The 16,246-nt window shown below is 40.7% G+C and overlaps 1 protein-coding gene across 3 annotated transcripts in view; it reads right to left on the bottom strand.

Annotated features, from left to right (window-relative positions):
* LOC126266998 (homeobox protein OTX2-B-like) overlaps window positions 1–16,246 on the bottom strand; it is a 278,020-nt gene that overhangs the window by 125,016 nt on the left and 136,758 nt on the right. For all 3 annotated transcript variants that reach the window (XM_049971757.1, XM_049971755.1, XM_049971756.1), the window contains exon 3: window positions 2,087–2,256. In XM_049971757.1, coding sequence (XP_049827714.1) covers window positions 2,087–2,256 — 170 coding nt within the window. The remainder of the gene's footprint in view (window positions 1–2,086; window positions 2,257–16,246) is intronic.

The following is a 16,246-nucleotide window of genomic DNA, read 5'->3' as shown; positions in this document are numbered from 1 at the left end:
CCAGATATTTTACAGAAGTAACTGCTACCAGTGTTTGTTCCGCTATAATATAATCATACAATAAAGGATCCTTCTTTCTATGCATTTGCAACACATTACATTTGTCTATGTTAAGCGTCAGTTGCCACTCCCTTCATCAAGTGCCTATCCGCTGCAGATCTTCCTGCATTTCGCTGCAATTTTCTAATGCTGCAACTTCTCTGTATACTACAGCATAATCCGCGAATAGCTGCATGGAACTTCTGCTATCTACTAGGTCATTTATATATATTGTGAAAAGCAATGGTCACACAACACTCCCCTGTGGCACGCCAGAGGTTACTTTAACGTCTGTAGACATCTCTCCATTGAGAACAACATGCTCTGTTCTGCTTGCTAAAAACTCTTCAATCCAGCCACACAGCTGATCTGATACTCCGTAGGCTCTTACTTTGTTTATCAGGCGACAGTGCGGAACTGTATGGAACGCCTTCCGGAAGTCAAGGAAAATTGCATCTTCCTGGGAGCCTGTATCTAATGTTTTCTGGGTCTCATGAACAAAGTGGTTTAAAGTGAATTGAGCTCACAAATCTGCTTGCGAGGAAGTGAGACATCTGACTGAAATTCTTGGGAACTGATGAGTAACTCATCCATGAAGAAGAGACAGAGAGAGAGAGAGAGAGAGAGGGTGAGAGAGAGAGAGAGAGAGAGAGAAAAGACTGAAGGAAGAGTTGGCCGATACAGAAATGCTCAAGCAGCTCGAGAGAGGGACGCTACTTCAAAGACGCTGTGAATTACGCAGGGTTCACTGCAAGACGTGACAGCTGATACATCACTTACTCCGCAATGCGTCCTACAATGATGGTAAAATCAAGAGATTCAGCCATATGCAGAGGAGTAGCATTACCGAATAGAATGGGAGAGAGACAAAATAATGCAGTAGACTATATTCACTTCAGAACACACAGTGGATAAATGATATTTTTGTTGAAGAGCTACAAAATTCCTATAGCTGCAGAAATATGTTCCCAACGTCTCAGAGCTTGCAGTGACTACCAGATCATCTAACCATATTCTTGATTTCTCAATGACAGCGTAACCGATACAAGTGATTGTCTATGTCTATGACCTAGTAGATAGTGTTGGAAGTTCCATGCGGCTTTTCGCGGATGATGCTGCAGTATACAGAGAAGTTGCAGCATTAGAAAATTGCAGCGAAATGCAGGAAGATCTGCAGCGGATAGGCACTTGGTGCAGGGAGTGGCAACTGACCCTGAACATAGACAAATGTAATGTGTTGCGAATGCATAGAAAGAAGGATCCTTTATTGTATGGTTATATTATAGCGGAACAAACACTGGTAGGAGTTACTTCTGTAAAATATCTGGAATTATGCGTGCGGAACGATTTGAAGTGGAATGACCATATAAAATTAATTGTTGGTAAGGCGGGTCCCAGGTTGAGATTCATTGAGAGAGTCCTTAGAAAATGTAGTCCATCAACAAAGGAGGTGGCTTACAAAACACTCGTTTGACCTATACTTGAGTATTGCTCATCAGTGTGGGATCCGTACCAGGTCGGGTTGACAGAGGAGAAGGAGAAGATCCAAAGAAGAGCGGCGCGTTTCGTCACAGGGTTATTTGGTAAACGTGATAGCGTTACGGAGATGTTTATCAAACTCAAGTGGCAGACTCTTCAAGCGAGTCGCTCTGCATCGCGGTGTACCTTGCTGTCCAGGTTTCGAGAGGGTGTGTTTCTGGATGAGGTATCGAATACACTGCTTCCCCCTACTTATACCTCCCGAGGAGGTCACGAATGTAAAATTAGAGAGATTCGAGCGCGCACGGAAGCTTTCCAGCAATCGTTCTTCCCGCGAACCATACGCGACTGGAACACGAAAGGGAGGTAATGACAGTGGCACGTAAAGTGCCCTCCGCCACACACCGTTGGGTGGCTTGCGGAGTATAAATGTAGATGTTTCGAAACTGTAGACTTTCCTCACCAGGAAAACTGAAACATTTCAATTAGGATAAGCAGACAAAACGGAAAGCATGCAAACTGTGAGATGAAAACGAGGTGTGCAGAAAGCTCGCTTTCGGATACGTACCGGAGGGGTAGCCCATGCTGGAATGCAGGGAGTCCATGGATGGCATGGGCAGGCCGATGCCGTTGACGGAGTAGGGCGAGCTCTTGAGGTAGGCCATGCTGGTGGCGCTCGAGCCCGAGCCGCAGGGGCTGCTGAACGGCGGGAACGCCAGGTCGCCATCCGGGTTGCACCTGCAACACACCACGCCACACGCGCGCCGTCGCGATCATCTCGCTAGACTCCATCTCGCGTCTGCGCCGTCACCGCCTCACCGTAGACAGCCTGCTGCATTACTCGTCCCTGAGCTCAGGGATTGAGGGTTACGGACTCAACGCGGGGATTACAAATGGTTCAAATGGCTCTGAGCACTATGAGACTTAACTTCTGAGGTCATCACTCCCCTAGACCTTAGAACTACTTAAACCTAACTAACCTAAGGACATCACACACATCCATGCCCGAGGCAGGATTCGAACCTGTGATCGTAGCGGTCGCGCAGTTCCAGACTGTAGCGCCTAGAACCGCTCGCCCACTACGGCCGGCGCGGGGATTACATGTTGCGCTCACACACAAGGTCTTACTGGAGAAGGTTTGCCGTTGATTTCCTCCATTGTTTTTTACGTAGTTCAGCTGTGCAACTGTACCGTTTGGATGTTTTTGACGAGTTCCGGGGAAGTGTAGTGTTGAGGCTGTATTGCTTTGGAAGAATGTGGGATGAAACTCAGGGAGAAGAAGAAACTTGATGCCAGCACGAAGCCTACTACTCTGGACTAACATCAGCGCGGTCTACAACCATCAACAGTGTCACATGCCATCACTTCAAACTGTTGAGAGACTGCAACATATCATCGATGACAACGCTCGACGGCTTATCCTTAGGTTAATCCACTTTTACATCTACATGATTACTCTGCAGTTCACACTTAAGTGTTTTCTGAGGGTTCATAGTACGTCTTTCAGACTATTTCTTGTCATTTAGTCCCTTAAACAGTAGGTGGGAAAAAGGAACACCCCCTCTGAGTCCCGATTCCTCATATTTTATTATGACGGTAATTTATCCCTATGTAAGTGGTAGTCAAGAAAATATTTTGGCATTCGGAGCAGTTAAAACAGTTAAAATACGATAACATACAGAACAAAGTTTACACTGTTCAGATATAGGTGGCGCCCACGAATTTCCTCCCTCATCTTATCTTGGCGACTGTGACCCAAGAAGGGCATCCGGGCATAAAGTTAAATAATAAAATTTGCCAAATACTGACAAAGTGGACCCCGCAGTAGACGGGATAAATGTAAGGGGAAGAAAAAGAACAAGAATTAGCGGTGAAGGGATGGTAACAATTGTAAACCTGTGTAGCGCATCACAGCGAAGCTGGTGACCTTACTTATACTGACTGAATAGCGTGGCAGCGCTCAGGATCAATCTGCGGTCGCCAGCAAACGTTTCCCAGTAAACCTGCGGGGCAACAAGTCGTACAGTTTGTCTCACGCACCGCATATTGTTATGAGTACGTGAACCGTGGTCCCGGCCGCGAGGGGACTTATTGTGACGCCGAGGAAGCTCCGAGAACGAAGGGACGTTACAGAGTGGAGACTGATTCAACGTCTATTGGTAAGAAACATTACGTCATAACTTCGACACCTCATGCAAGCGGCCTGCTAACGAACTTCTTCCACCAACAGCTTACTTCTACGTCTATCGTCACTACAATAACGTGTGTTCGGGATTTTGGCTGCAATGCTAGGGTAGTAATCTAATCACATTTCAAATATTCCTCCAAGATAAGAGTTCCATCCTCATCCATTTAAAATGGAATATCTGTCAATGTAAATTCATGCTGACAAAATGTCAGTTATCACAGTGACGAGTTTACTTAACAGATTGACTCGGTATGCCGTGTTGTATCTGTTCTCTTTAAGGAACATAGCGCAGCAACTGTGTGATCTGCCTTCTAAATATCCGCTTCAGGAGGTTCAATTCAGCCAGCAGGTACTTTTGATCTGCTGTGGTGTGTGCCTTGTGGTCTCTGCTGTGCAATAGACTTACACGTTATGAGGTGTAACGACAACAGGAGACACGCAACTGTAAATCATCTAGCTCTATAGCTTTTCTGAGCAGCAAGCGCCAAAGAATATCGTCATCGAAGCATCTAAACTAAGACAGTTTTTCCAGTGACTGTAGCCATTGCATGTGTGTGTGTACGTATATACTTGTGTGCACATTGTATGCCTACTGCAACCTAAATCGTCTTGAATATACCTACCGCGGTCATTCCTCGGCGCCGCTCTACAATTTTTAGCCCCACTCTGTCCTGCATTACATTGTTCCCTCAGGATGTGTCCTCTTCTTTTAGTGAAACTCTGTCATAACTTGTGCCACGTCTATTTACCTAGCATGATTGCATAAAATAAAGGCGCCGGCTCGGTTAATACAAGAGCCATATGGAAGCTGTTGACAGCGGAGTGAGAAGGCGAAGTTACATCAGGAGCGACCTACTGTACTACCCTGGGTGACCGTCGTCAGCGAGTATGGCAGCGACCTGGTGAGAGGTCCCATTCTTTCAGTGTTTCGGAGGAAAACGTGGTGCTACTCCTGGTGCCAAGATGTAGGGAGTCATTGGGTATGATTTCCGGTCATATGATTTCTGGTCTCGGCTAGTTGCGATTAACGAAACTCTGCACAACAGTATGTCACGGACGTCCTGTGTCCTCGTGCGTTACCTGTCATCCAACAGTATCGTATGTGCCATTTTTCAACAGGACAATGCTCGTCCACACAAGGCACGTCTCTTTATGAACAGTCCGCGTGGTGTTGAAGTACTCTCGTGACCAACAAGATCCCCCGATCTGTCCCCGATAGAAGATGTGAGAGTCCGGCTCGGACCTCAACTACATCCCAGTGCCACTATCCAGGATATCAAGGATAAGTGTATCGAAGGCTTCCTGAAAATCAGGACATCCAATGTCAACCTGAGCCCCGCAGTCTACTGCCCTCTGGATATCAGGAACGAACAGAGCAGGCTAGGTTTCAGTAGACAGGCTTTTGGGTGCGATAGCCAGGGACCATCCGGAAGCTGCCTGTGGGTTGACTGCTGAAGGGTCGGCAAGTATCGCGGCTTCACAATGGGCGGCGGAGCACAATGGTCGTACCTGGCTTGTGGCGGCGGCGTGTTTGGAAAACAGGCGGCAGCGGGCTCACGCGCGATTACGCGCCGTAATTGGCCAGCTTTGTGCCGACAGCTGGCATTCCTCACACCCCCAGGCACCCACTGACAATCGCCTGCTGCGAGCAAAACATCGCCGCTGCAGTCGTCGTACAGTCTCCTCAGTGCCTCTCCTCGCAGCGCCAGCTTCCTCGATGCACGCGTAATGTTCTTCTCCTTCATTTAATTGAGTATATTTCCAATCCGTTCTGTCTTCAATGAAGACATCTATTCTTCAGTCTCAATATCTGTCCTATTGCTTTACAACTGACTAGCGAACCCGCCAATGATTCGCAGTTGCTAAATTTGTATGGGTATTGCATACACGTATTAGTCTGCTTCTCTCTCCTCTCGCTATCCGTCTTCTCTTCCCTTCTCTCTTCGTCCATCTCCTCTTCCCGCCCCTCTTTGTCCATCTCCTCTTCCTCCCTCTCCTCCTTCCTCTCCCTCTCCATCACCTTCTCTCCTCTCTCTCAGTCCATCTACTCCTACCTCATATCCCTCTCCACCTCCTCCTCCAACCTCTCTTTCTCTCCATCTCCTCCTTCCCTCTCTCTATACTCAAATCCTTCCCCTTTCTATCTCCTCTTACCCGTCTATTTGATCTTGAGCGTTGCTTATTGTTAATGCCAAAGAACCCTTGCTTTGGAACTGAAGTCGCTTAAAATGAATGGATAACACGGTTGGTATCACTGGTATACAGACTAAACGAGAGACCTCTCCTGCTGCTGGGTCTGCGAGAGTAGTAGCTTCATTGACAGTATTTCTCATAGTTTTAATTTGCAAACGTCTAGGATTACAAAGTTTCGGTCGATTCAGATTCCATAGTAATATTCTAATCATAAGCCGATGAGCCATAAAAGCAAATTCCATGCTATCTGTGAAAGCCGACTGCTAAGAAGAAAACAAAACAGCACGTAGTTGCGTCCACAATTTTTGTTTAAAATTATTTATGGAGAAAGAATACACATTGAAGAAACAGTTTGTCTTACTTATTAGAGTACTGTGTAAAAAGTCAATTAAATAGGCCAAGAACTTTTCGAGATATTTCCTTACAACGTTTCCCCTTTATACAGTACATAGATATTTATATACCGACCGAAAATTAAAGTATAGTGTAAAAATTTGAAGTACATCGATTAGTTATGTTTCAAGATTTTTCTGACTATCAATCTTCTTTATATATCGTTATATATATTTACAGACCGTATATGTTGTTGTTGTTGTTGTTGTCTTCAGTCCTGAGACTGGTTTGATGCAGCTCTCCATGCTACTCTATCCTGTGCAAGCTGCTTCATCTCCCAGTACCTACTGCAACCTACATCCTTCTGAATCTGCTTAGTGTACTCATCTCTCGGTCTCCCTCTACGATTTTTACCCTCCACGCTGCCCTCCAATGCTAAATTTGTGATCCCTTGATGCCTCAAAACATGTCCTACCAATCGATCCCTTCTTCTAGTCAAGTTGTGCCACAAACTTCTCTTCTCCCCAATCCTATTCAATACCTCCTCATTAGTTACGTGATCTATCCACCTTATCTTCAGTATTCTTCTGTAGCACCACATTTCGAAAGCTTCTATTCTCTTCTTGTCCAAACTAGTTATCGTCCATGTTTCACTTCCATACATGGCTACACTCCAAACAAATACTTTCAGAAACGACTTCCTGATACATAAATCTATATTCGATGTTAACAAATTTCTCTTCTTCAGAAACGCTTTCCTTGCCATTGCCAGTCTACATTTTATATCCTCTCTACTTCGACCATCATCAGTTATTTTACTTCCTAAATAGCAAAACTCCTTTACTACTTTAAGTGTCTCATTTCCTAATCTAATTCCCTCAGATTTAATTTGACTACATTCCATTATCCTCGTTTTGCTTTTGTTAATGTTCATCTTATATCCTCCTTTCAAGACACTGTCCATTCCGTTCAACTGCTCTTCCAAGTCCTTTGCCGTCTCTGACAGACCGTATATATTAAAAATAAATATAGAGCATCGTGTAAAAATTTGTAGTATCGGTCAAGACGTTTGGATATTTTTGGTAACAGCGTTAAACAAAAACTTGAATTTGTATAGTATGATTTTACATGCATATATATATGCCATATATATTAAAAAACAATGTATCCATGTCCGTCGAACGTTTATTGGAGTATCGTGTAAACAACTGAAGTGAATGTGTCGAGGTTTCTTTTTCGAGATTGTTTGCTAATAATCTGTCCCCTTTGTATATGTGTAGACGTTAGAGTATTGTTTAAAAATTTGTAGGAAATCAGTCCACAATTTTTTCGGGACTTTTTGGTTACCAACATTAAACTCGACTTGTCTTTATATAGCAGTATGTAATACTTGTTTAGATAATCTTTTTTCCCCATTCAGTTAATATGCTGCATTGTATGTATTCTTATTCTGTTTCTTGATATACAAATATAGAAGACATAAGTTCTTATCTTATGATATTGTTTTATCTTTGAGCTCTGACGGTACATCTTTTAACCTTCCGTAAAAATTTCATTTCAGCTGACTGTATTAATCTGTTGTCTTTCTGAGCTTCCATATATTAGAAAAGGAGTTGCCATTACTTTGTAAATCTTAGCTTTGTATCATTCCTTTTCTGGTCCCTCCATGTTCTGCAGAGTGTGTCATACACCGTCAGGAAAGCTTGTGAATTTCAGCCAATGACAGCTTCATTTTCTTGTTTCCTTTTTCTTTTCTTTTCTTCTGAAAATATTTTCATTAATTCACTGTGGATTTTCTTCCTTTCGTCTGTCTATTTTCTCCCTGTTATTTCTTTCGTCGAGAACTGTTGTATATTCTTGTTTTCGATTTTACTTCTGAATTGTTTTCCTTCCTCAATTTCTTCTTCTGAAATTTTCTATTGTTGCAGGTCTATTTCTTTAACCCAACAGGTCTTTAATTTGCTAGGATGAACGATGTTAAACATTTTCTTCGTGAGTCTGTTCCCATCCTTTGTATGTACGTGTCTTTTCCTGAATTCATTCGTGATTTTGTCTGTGTGTTCGTAGAGTTCCTTTGCAGGTCGTCTGACCCCAGTTCCGTCTCGCAGAACAGTCCCGCAGATATGCCTAAGAATTTTTCGTACTTTTGCCGTATATTAATTGAAACTTACTAATTTATTAGTGATATTTTCATATTTGTAGCTAATATAACAGACAAATAGCTGAAAATGAGACAACTGCTTTATGCACAACTATTTTGCAACCTACTGGAAATTTCCCTGTGAAGGCCATTACTTTAGCTTTCTTTTTAATTTAAATGAATTGTGACTGTTTACGTATTTGGTTCCGGCGATGTATTGTTAACTGGAGGTCATTTTCTGCCATCTGAATGATTAATTGGTCATTGACGGAGCGCAGAGTATTTATATGTATCTGTCGCGATACTGTATTAATCTGACGTCTTGTTTAGCTTCCCGATTCCACTGTCTAACAACATACTGAATATAGTAGGTGAACGCCTAGAGCCTTTCGGATTCTTCTGTTGATCTTGATTGGTCCTGTGTTCTCTTTCCCTTCATTTATTACAATGTGTATGTACTGGTGCAAACTCTTCATTACTTATATTAAATGTCTCGTACGTCTTCGATTTTCCATGATGTTTCAAAGCTTGCGTCTGTTGACTCCGTCGATTTCACAATCTATGTATGCGATATGAGTCTCTAGGTTGCAATCTCATTCTTTTTCAATTAACTAGAGCTTATTAGTAGCGCTGTCACTTTAAGACCGTGCCTTTCTAAAACTATTTTGTTTCTACATATTAGGAGAGCGTCAATTATTTTTCTCATTTTATTGTTAATAATTATTTCGTAGAGTCTGTAGGAAGCATTTGGTAGGTTTATTCGTCTACAGTTTCTCCCTTTTAGTAGAGTGGTATCACCACCGCTGTCTTTCACGATTAAGGTATCACCCTCTTCTTCCAGCACTAACGAAATTAACATTATTTATCAATATTCTTCAAAAGGGAAACAGGCGTTATCTCTGGTGGCATATGGAAGTTCCGTGACTTCATGACGTCTCCATGATATATAATTATAAATCACGGATTATGATAAAGTATCACATGAGCTGAAAATAACTGCTGACGGCGATGATGGAGGAAGTCGTCGAAAGTTTGAGACTGCATACAAATCTGATACGGCAAGAAATCTGTGAAGCATTTACCCAAGAACGTCAGCGTGATAAACTACGTTCTCAAGTATTGTCTCTGTTACGCGCAATCTGTTGACAACAAAAAGCTTCATACCTGTTAAGTAGCGCTGCGTTTGAGCGCGGCTCTATCAGTTCGAACAGTTACGTCACTGTTCGAGAATTCTCGGGTTTTGTTCGATCTTCCTATTGGCTAGCGACCTAGTGACTGTTGTTGGTACTATGTCTACAACTTGTGTTCGCGTTTTTAATGCAGTATGGAATTTTAGTAATAAAAATAACTGCGAATAACTGACTAAATTGTCTTATATGGTGTAGGGCATAGGCAACAACAACTTTAACAGATAAATATGAGACTGTAATCATGATCCTGTCCAGTTTTCGATCTTTCGCTCGTCCTGCGTTCTAGTGACGTCTGATATAACTTTCTCCAAGACTAGTCTCGTCATTGTAATTTAATCTCACGATAGCAGTTACAGTATATTTACCGCGATATTTTTCATCTGTTTGGGATTTAATTCTTGATTAATTTTCGTCTTTGTTTCACCTGAATGTACCCAACTTGTTTTTAAGCTGATAAAATCTGGTAACGTTTTTGCTTTCTATTGTAATCTGTTAACAGCGACTGAAATGTTATTTTGCAACCCACTTGGTAAATCATCATTCTGTCATAACCAAATACAACATTGTAAGAAAATGAAACGCCTACAGCCGCCCTTATGATCTCATTTATTATGCATCTACCAGTTTCGGCGCTTTATTGCGCCATCTTCAGACCTTAATTGATGCTGAAGGGGTTATCACGATCCATATATGGCGCATTGAAGCGTCGAAACTACTGGCCACATAACTAATAAGATCATATGGACGGCTGTAGGCGTTTACTTTATTACAATGCTGAACGGCCATTGCCCCCAAGACCTCCAGTAAATAAGGATGGACATACAAAAAATAAAACGTTGTACTGTGTTCAGTAAAGCAATTTTTTTGGAGGACTACATTTTCGTCTTAGTCTGTTACCTTTACTTAAAAATCATGATAAATGTTTATACTGCATATGCACGCATAACGGTGCTGTATGAGAACTCTATTGTAGATTTGTTTAAATACAACGGCAGTTTGCACAGTGAGAAGATTTAATGCTCTTTCCTTCTGAGTTTCACCGCATTACAGATTTCAAGCACAGCCGTAGATTGTTGTAGCGGCAGTTCGTAGTTGCTCGAGCATCCCCAGCACTAGCGCCGCGTGAATCCAATGTGACGTAATTATTGGAGCAGGCTACATACTGTATCGAGCACTGCGGCGTGTCGGGATCCCGAGACCATTCGAGCGTGAGTATCGTTTGCCCAGCACTACTGTTGAGAAACAGACGCAAACTGAATGAATTTTTTGATTCGAAGAGTTCCATAGAGCCATCTGAAAGAGAACTGTCACTGAGCGAGGAAAAGCCGCCACAAGAGTAATCAACATATAATGAACCTCAGATATTTCTTTGAATTCAGAAATATAACAGCTGCTCAGGAGCGACAAAATGATTTTCAATTACATGTTCCAACCAACAAGTTGTTAAACCGGCGATGCATGCATCGCATTGAATGGTTCGATTCGCATGGCGTGACTTGGTTCCCGTCTGCGCGCGCTCTGAAATTTCACCGCTTCACGAGGACACGGAACAGCGAAATGGCTGTTGCATCGCGCTGCACTCGCTAAATAAATTAAAAGTCGTGAATTTTAACGATATTCGCCAACCGGAAATAATGAATTGCACATTAAATAATCGAACAGTAATTTGAAAATAGCGTTAATAAATTAAAATTATCTGCACATCATTAGTAAAATATGCAATGCGCGGCCAAATTAGTAATTACTGATCGTATTAAAAATTCATTCTTCAATTAAACCGATTAAATTGAAAATAGCATTTACTTTTGCTTTGATGGAGAGCTGGGGTGGTGGCTGTGCCTGCTAAACTTTGCTTACCGCTATCGGTTTGCGGCAGATAACAAAGCCAGCCACAAATAATTATCGGCACGTAAATTGCTTATGTTGGAAGCCTACGTCTGCTTACTTGAGCGGATACGCACGCGTCACGTGTACCGGTTGATAGGTTAACTTTCGACATCGCTCGGACGAATTGTCTCTGCTCTGGACATGGATTTCCCCTCATATATGTTAAAAATGCCGATTTATTTCTCCGATTGAGGTGGTACATTGGTTGAGCCACGAGACACTCGTTGGTTCAATCTACCTCCAGCCATTTAGATTTAATCTTTCACTGCGTAGATTTGCAGTTGTGCAAACCAAAGTTTCAACTTCCTTTTCATCATTGTTCTAGGAGTTCAACACTGGAAACAGCCTTGAAGGTGGACAATGTTGTTTTATAAAGGTAACCGAAAAGGATCTGCCACTAGAATGTGCTACTGAGCTTATGACGCGAACGATGTATGTTACTCTGTGTAGCAATCTGGCACGCATTGCTCTTTTGACGGCCGACGTTGGTAGTTGCAAGCAAGAACTTGAGATCCTAAAAAAAGAGTATAGTGTTTTTTTTTGGAAAGTACACTGTTCAGTTCAGCTTGTATTTCCGACATGACAAATTAGTGTTTCCTTTATTCTGTTTTCTTCTAGTTTTCCATGTTAGATAGAGTGTTATAATCGACTCGTTCTCGTATTTTTACAATGGACAGCGTAAAGTGATGAGTTATATAGAATATCGGCCTGCTGCTGAAGATGAGTTAGATTTTGAAGATTTGGATGAAAATCATGCTATAAGCGGTAAATGATCTGGAATCTGCACACCTGAGACCAGTGTAGGGACTACACAACATTTAAATAATTTTTTGGAGGATGATGATAATGAACCTGTTGCTGATATAACAGTACTACAAGCGTCTGAAAAACACCCAACGAAACAGAAAAATCGAGTCATATCGAAAAAACGAGGAGTATTGTTTGTAAATGACCGTTTTAAATTCAAAGGAAATATCGCACTACCCCAATTAATGCCAGAATTGTCTACGTCATAGCAGCTATGTAAAAATTTTTTTATGGACTAATGAATGATTAAAATTGTAGGTGAAACTAATCTTTACAGGTCACAGAAAACCCAAAGAAAACATTTAAACTCAATGCTCATGACTTAGCTCTTTGGCTGCTCCCACCGCTGTTCCTCATCTCTCGAATGCTGATATTGGTATTGATGTAGTAAAACAGACTACATTTCATTTCACTGACAATACAAAGCGATCATACGCTGAGAGTCAAGATCATGACCAATTGTCCAAAATTAGGCCCATAATTCACTATATGAATAAAAAATTACTTTCAGATGCAATTAGTGAGCGTTTGTCACTTGATGAAAAATTTATGCAACCAAAGTAAGTCACCTAATGATGTATATGAAAGACAAACCATATAGATGGGAATGTAAACTTTTAGTTGTGTGTGGAGAAATTAGTTTTTCATTAAAACCGAAATCTACACTGGGCAAGCTAATAATCCAAAATTCAGATTAGATAATGAACCACATATGCAGCATTTGAAAACACGATGCGCATCGGAAGAGAAATTCCAGGGGACCCGAACTACAAGGTCTATTTTGACAGATATTATACCTTTATAGACACGCTTTTCGATAGTACCATTCATTCTGTCATAACTGTTCTTCATTCGATTTTTAAAACTATGTATTCATACTTAACAAGGTTTTATTAATGATGTACGTTTCGCACGCTTTTGCGTAAGTGCAAAGTGTCGCGTTTGCTACGATTCATATAGTTTTGCATAAATGAAATGTGCAAAATAATTTTTTCCCAGAATTAAGAACGTATTATTTTTCAATTTTTTTCCTACCTTCCTTGAATAATTACAAATAAAAAAAGTTATTTGGAGTTCTAAAAATGCATAATGAAAGATTAAGGTTTTCTCTAAAGCGATTGACGCGAATCCCACAATAGTACCTAAAGAAATCATACGCCGATTTCCTTCCTTATATTTGTCCTATATGAGCGTGTGCTACATGTCTAACGATCACATCGTCAACGGACGTTAAATCGTAACGTACTTTCTTTAATTCCGAGTTATTTCGTGGTTCGTGTTTCTCGTTAAACTGTACCGTTTCCTACAGCTCACTGACTGGACTTGTGCTGTGATCTGAAGATCAATGATGTCATTGCAAATAAAGTATGCTGAAACAAAACTTTTCGAAATCGTTTTTGTTCGTCACCTTTCACTGAATATCATTATTGCAAGTAACGTAAAACACTGAAAGGTGTGGCTTCTCCCACAATTACAAGCTGTTTTCGCTGAGAGAAAGAGCTGAAAAAGGGAGTTGCCCATAGAGCCATGTAAGGAGTGCTTCGTTGTCAAACTAAGACGGCACAAACCGTAAAATACAGGGTGATTGAAAAAAGAGTCATCACGTTTGACGAATGGGTGAATTTTAACCAACACATCGACATTATTGAAGGTTGGGGTTTCCCTGATGCAGTTAGTGCGCTCGCTCGCTCGCTCGTACATTATCCAATGTGAGTCGTGTTCAGATGGCGATAACACAGGGACGAAAGGCATTTTGCGGTCCCCATTTCAACAGGAGTAATACAGCTATAATTTTGAGGCGTGATTTGTGTCGAAAGAAAGGCACCGCCGCTCCTAAATTTTGATTCTAAATGTAAAAATAAACACTACCCTCAAGGTTGTAAATTATAATAGAACAATTTGTACAAAACTTTTAAGCCTGACAAATTCTCAGATAACGTTAAAATATTTTTAAAATATGTAGACTGTGATAGAAATTTCGTTCTGATTTTGTTTATAATTCAAATGCAAAATAAGTCTTGGTCAACTTCCTGCATCACTCTTTCGTCGGCTTTCTCTGTGTGAACTGCTAGCATAAGGTAGTCTGGTTCATTTTCTTTGTATTACTTAGACTAATAATATTTGTTTGAAAGATACAATGTTTTCAATTAAAATTATCATTATTACTTGTCCTAACTTTGATTTTGCAATGTTTTCGGAGCATCATTTGACGGTGAGCGACGAGTTAAGCTGGAAATTACTAATATGGCAATACTATTGATCGGCTACCATTTTTGCAGTCTTGGATGCACATCACATGGTCGATAAAAGAGCCCACATTTACTCTATACTCATGTTAACAAGTTTGATACTTTTCAAAAAATAATGGCAATGCTAACCAAATTCAGAAGTTGAATTACTAATATGAATTCTCACGGTCATGCATCCCCTGATTGCAACGACGCAAAAATCACCGATTACGCTGATTTCTGTCTCAGCTCCCGTCATTAAGATAATTCCGCTTTTTCTTCTAGCTAGTAATCAGATATACTCAACCTTTAATATACAGTTCAAGAGAAGGAGCAATTATAACGAGTGAAAGACAGATTCTTATAAAATCTGGTTACTCTGTTTGAAAAAAAAACACACTTTTAAGTCCTATACATAAATTAAAATTCACCCTAAGTTTCTATCTTCATTTGTGTAGAAAATACAACCTTGCGAAATCGGATGAATCTTTATGAAACACTGTAGTTCGAGCAGATCAGTCCAGAAGCTGCGATTAGCAAATGTTCCAAAGTATTTACACGTAGTTGTGAATTTGTCCCAAGCCAAATAGTGCCGTAAAAATTTGGAGAAGCGTTAAACCATCAGTATCTACTCGTAAATGACCAGCCGAGGGATAGCACGCATGTAAGATTGTAAAAGTGGTATCTGCATGATAGCAAAGAACGTTAAAAACTTGGAAATACGATGCAACAATTCAGAACTATTATTATAAGATGGGTGATCGAACTCAGAATGGTATTCTAGAGAGAAGCTCTGGGAATAGCCGATGCACGAAAGATAAATATTCACGAAACGCCAAAATTGATCAGCTAACCGATGTCCTGTTAACGACACCAAAAAAAGTCACCATCATTAACAACAGTAAAGACAACGACGAGATAAACTTAATTTCACTGTGGAATATTTAGTTTACAGTATTTTGTATGTGATGACTGTAGATTCATGATGTAATCGAATTCACAATGATTTAAATCATTCTATAGTTCTATCTTTTCTGTACATTCTGCTTTCTCTGTTTGCATTTAAATTAATATAGATACGGAATCGTAAATGTAGCTTTGTTGCAGTAAAATAAAAACGTGGAACTTGTTAATCACAATAGATATTTGCTAACGCATCCAATATATTTTCTCCACTATGTTTCGCGGATCAGAATTCTTCGCTGAATACGTATACGGTAGTATACCATATTCTTTTCGACCGTGTGATTTCTGCTTATTCATTTACATTTATACACCGCAAAAACTTAACAGTACATGTTGAGGAAGAGGGTGGGTACGATTACTTACCACCAGTATTGTCCGTTCTCTGTCCCATTTCATTTGTGAACGAAGCGAGCAAAACTGGATTTATGCCTTAGATGTACCCTAATCTCTTACCTTATATTCATGGTGCTTATGGGAGTAACCAGTAGAAATGATTCACGTTCTACCTTGAATGAGTATTCTTTCTCTGCATACGACTAATGTATTCCTTCGTGGACTTATGAATATGGTTTTTATTAGTCACATTTCCAGATTGTATAACACAGCGGAAATATAATTATATTGCCCTATAAATGTACGCTACTGTAGAAATGAATGTCCAGACTAAAAGTCGTTGCAAACGAAATAAACTGTTGATTTTATGAAAGAGTACCTAGAAGCTACTTGTTTTCCTTTGCCTTTAAAATATGATTTGTTTGCTGCCCCACCTGTGCGGTAAAGAATATCAATATAGGGC

This window comes from Schistocerca gregaria, chromosome 4, assembly GCF_023897955.1.
Source record: "Schistocerca gregaria isolate iqSchGreg1 chromosome 4, iqSchGreg1.2, whole genome shotgun sequence".
NCBI classification, from domain to species: domain Eukaryota; kingdom Metazoa; phylum Arthropoda; class Insecta; order Orthoptera; family Acrididae; genus Schistocerca; species Schistocerca gregaria.
The sequence above is the reverse complement of the archived record's forward strand: the minus strand, read 5'-3'. Positions and strand labels throughout refer to the sequence as shown.